This window comes from Sphaeroforma arctica (assembly GCF_001186125.1).
Source record: "Sphaeroforma arctica JP610 unplaced genomic scaffold supercont1.74, whole genome shotgun sequence".
NCBI lineage: Eukaryota > Ichthyosporea > Ichthyophonida > Sphaeroforma > Sphaeroforma arctica.
This window is the reverse complement of record NW_014040484.1, coordinates 140,282-144,294: the sequence shown is the minus strand read 5'-3', so window position 1 is coordinate 144,294 and position 4,013 is coordinate 140,282. Positions and strand designations below refer to the sequence as shown.

At 45.3% G+C, this 4,013-nt stretch overlaps 1 protein-coding gene across 1 annotated transcript in view; it reads right to left on the bottom strand.

The window, feature by feature from the left end:
- Nucleotides 1-913: 913 nt before the first annotated feature.
- The window catches only part of SARC_01787 (hypothetical protein), a 4,188-nt gene continuing 1,088 nt past the window's right edge, over nucleotides 914-4,013 (bottom strand). Inside the window, exons 2-3 of the mRNA XM_014304491.1 lie at nucleotides 1,676-3,991; nucleotides 914-1,532 (exon numbers count right to left, since the gene is read on the bottom strand). Of these exons, the coding sequence (XP_014159966.1) occupies nucleotides 1,065-1,532; nucleotides 1,676-3,991 (2,784 nt within the window). The 3' untranslated portion in view covers nucleotides 914-1,064. The remainder of the gene's footprint in view (nucleotides 1,533-1,675; nucleotides 3,992-4,013) is intronic.

Here is a 4,013-nt window from a genome sequence, read left to right as displayed (position 1 = left end):
GTGATAATATAGACGAGCACGTAAGCAATCATATGCTACTCCAACTCCCAAGGACGGGATAGGGCATATATATGTCATGATAATATAGGCGAGCACTTAAATAATCCTATGCTAATCAAACTCCCAAGGACGGAAGATATGTCGGGATAATATAGACGAGCACTTAAACAATCACATGCTAATCAAACTCCCAAGGACGGGATATGGCTTAGATATGTCATGATAATATAAAAGGGCACATAAACAATCATATGCTAATCAAACTCCCAATGACGGGATAGGGCATATATATATGTATGGCTTAGATATGTCGTGATAATACAGACGAGCACTTAAACAGTCATATGCTAATCAAACTCCCAAGGACGGGATATGGCTTAGATATGTCATTATAATATATACGATCACTTAAACTATCATATGCTAATCAAGCTTCCAAGGACAGGATAGGGCATATATATGTCATAATAATATACTCGAGCACTTGAACAACAATTATATGCTAATCAGACTCCCCAAGGACGGGATAGGGCAATATATGTGACAATCATATAGTCGAACACTTGAACAACATCATATGCTAATCAGACTCTCAAGGACGACATAGGGCTACGAGCTCTGACGATGTTCGAAGTTGTTGTTACTCTCATTTAGTAGCGGAATGTATAACTTCATGAACAAATGCACTACCTTTCCAAACAAAAGCTATAAAAATTTGCCAATATATTTCTCGTTTGCGCTACACGCTGAGTTGCTGATAAATACACATTGTAAGCAATAGTTAATTTATGAATATGATGTTTCAAGGCTGTTCAATGCAAAAGCATACACAAATTAACATGAACGAAGGGATCCAAGTATTCCCACCTTAATCAATACGCACACAGCAACGACTGTCATGTCTATCAATTTGTATTTTTTAATGATTTTTATCTATTGACGTTGCAATTCGGCATGCATTCGCCGATACTGTGTCGGATGTTAATTGGTTTTCCCCTACTAATACAACCTAGGGTCACTCTTTGGTACAAGTTTGTACCCTCAAAATACCTTGACAGGCGCGCTTAATCTATGTATAGTGTACGACTATCACGTGTTTCCCATTCTTTCTCGGAATACTTGTCCCTTCTGGTGCCAGAGATGCTGTAGATATCCGACTGATCGAAGTCACTAAACGCGCGGTTGCCCTCGAAAGTACACTCACCGTCAAGAATAACTCTGCCTTCGAAAGCGTCATTGGACCATCGACTCCAAACTCCACCAACATCAGTGGCGACGTTGCTCTGGAATATACCGTCGAATATGAGAACAGAATCCTCCTCGTGTATGTTGGTGGCAACAACACCACCACGACCTTGAGCGATATTGTCAATGAAGGTGCCGTTGATCAAAACCTGCGAACCCTCTCTCAGTTTCCACAAGCGGAATGCTCCGGCTCGTGAGCCGTAACCATCATCGATTGCACGATTGTCCTGGAACAGTCCGTCAACAATCATGTTACCGAGCACTTCCTGGACCATCACAGCACCACCCTGAATAAACGAGACGTATGTAAAACATGTTAGTATTTTGAAGAAAGAAAAATGAAATTTTTGATTTGAAAGTACAAGTTTTGAACCTTTGGATGTATACGACTGTGACCACACCGAAGAACGAACTATTGTACAGTACATACCTGATTGGCGCTGTTGTTCAGGAACTGAGCTGTGAAGATGGTGCTACCCTCTATCCAATCCATCCAGATGGCACCGCCACCACTGTGTTTAGAACCTTCGCGGTAAAACGCCGAGTTGTTAGCGAATGTACCACCAATCACTATACTAGCCTTTGATGGCAAGTATTTGACCGCGATTGCAGCTCCTCCTGCATATCTATCGTCGTCATTGCTACTCATAGTGAGGTTGATGAACACGCAGTCGGGATCGACAATCAGACCGGCGGATTGACCCATCCACACACCCACGCCCGGACGTGTTGAGTGCATATTGAAAACGACCACGTTGGTCAACTCGAGACTCAACTTCTGGTCTCCTGCGTTCTCCTCTTCTCCTAGTCCGTGGAAAAAGGCGGCAGATTTACCGTCCTTGGCAGTGACACCCAAGTACTGGATACTCACATGCTGTTCCTCCTTGTTGCTGGCATGCAGTATGGCCGCGGTGTCAGAGTCAAAATCAGCAACGATATGGGCGCGCATCTCTCTGTCCTTTTCACAAGTGACACCAGCAAACACTAAATCCGTATCGAAATCAATGGGGTTCTCAACTGTGACATTATTGGCAATGTAGATTACATCATCATTCACTGCTCGCGCAATCGCAGACTCGAGAGTAGGGTAACACCTGTTGTTCAGAACTACGCCGTCACACCAGCAGGCACCTACGGTATCTACGGGAAGTACAGGCTTGGCGATCTCGTCAGGTTTGAGTTGACAACATTGCTTCTTGTTACAGTATGGCGTGCTTCCGCATACACCCCTGTATTTGCAGCACTGAGTGTCATCCTTCTTGTCGTATCCCTCATAACACTCGAGGCCATACTTATTCTCACACTTAATCTTGTAACTAGGTGCTTGTGGCTTCTTCGATGGCGATGGTAGGGGCGTGGCGTCCGTTGTACAGCAGTTGCCTGAAGTGCAAGTCTTCAAACTTCCACACTTACCTGCGAAACGACAGCATGATTCTTGATACAAAACGGACTCGCTTGTTTTGCATTTCACGTGACCTTCATACACTCCTGTTATGCACGAGACGTGGTGATCTACAGGCTCTGGACATTTACCTCGATCATCAGCTCCCTCACATTTTGGTGGTGCAGAGGGACTTGGCTTGGGACTGGGCTTAACTTTGCAGCAGAAATCATTTGAACAGTGAGACAGACTACCACATTTGCCGTACTCTCGGCAACACTTTTTACCTGTCTCTACAGATTCAACACTAAGATTATCACATCTTAGACCACCTTCCTTGTACTTCTCTCCGCATGTGATATCCTGAGGCTGAGGTGACGGCATTGGGGATACTGTGGGAGCAGCGCTGGGTGGTGCTGGGTCTTTGCAGCATAGTTCTGACTTACACATAGGGAGGCCTTCGCACTTGCTATCATCAGATCGACAGCATTCAACACCTGTCTCAACTGTTTGGTCGACTTTACATTTGACTACCAATTCTTCGGTAGCAACACCGCAGGTGATTTTCTCCGGTTTTTTTTCTACACAGGCACCGTTGATGCACTCTTGATTTTCAGTGCAGATTCCAAGGCATTGGTCGATTGCGATACTGCACGTAGGACCTTCGAAGCCTGAAACGCAGGTGCAATTTCCAGTATCAGCAACACATGTTCCGTTATTTTGACAATCGGCGTCGGTAGCACAGTTACGAGCCACGCACTGTCCCAGCACACAGATCTCCTCTGCAGTACAGGCACAAGAAGATGCAATCGGGGTTTCACAGTTGTCGCCCTCAAAACCGGTGGCACAGGAACAGGTACCATTAACGACATCACAGGTTCCGCCATTTTGACAGTCAGAGTCACCATCACAAATGGGTGTGCTACATACTCCTTCAACACAGATCTCTTGTGCAGTGCAATTAGCACACGGATCCAAATCTACGCATGCCTCATCTACGCACTGCTCAGTCTCGGTACAGTTTGCACAGGGGTCTTCAACTTCTGGCTCTTCCTGGTCAACGCATACATTGTCTACGCACTCCTGAGTATCGGTGCAGTTTGAACAGGGATCTTCAACTTCTGGCTGTTCCTGATCTTCAACTTCAGGTTCTTCATGATCTACGCACATACCATCTACGCAATCCTGAGTTTCAGTACAGTCCGCACATGGATCTTCAACTTCTGGCTGTTCCTGATCTTCAACTTCTGGTTCTTCCTGATCAACGCACACACCACTTACGCAATCCTGAGTTTCGGTACAGTCCACACATGGATCTTCAACTTCTGGTTCTTCCTTTTCAACGCACACACCATCTACGCAATTCTGAGTTTCAGTACAGTCCGCA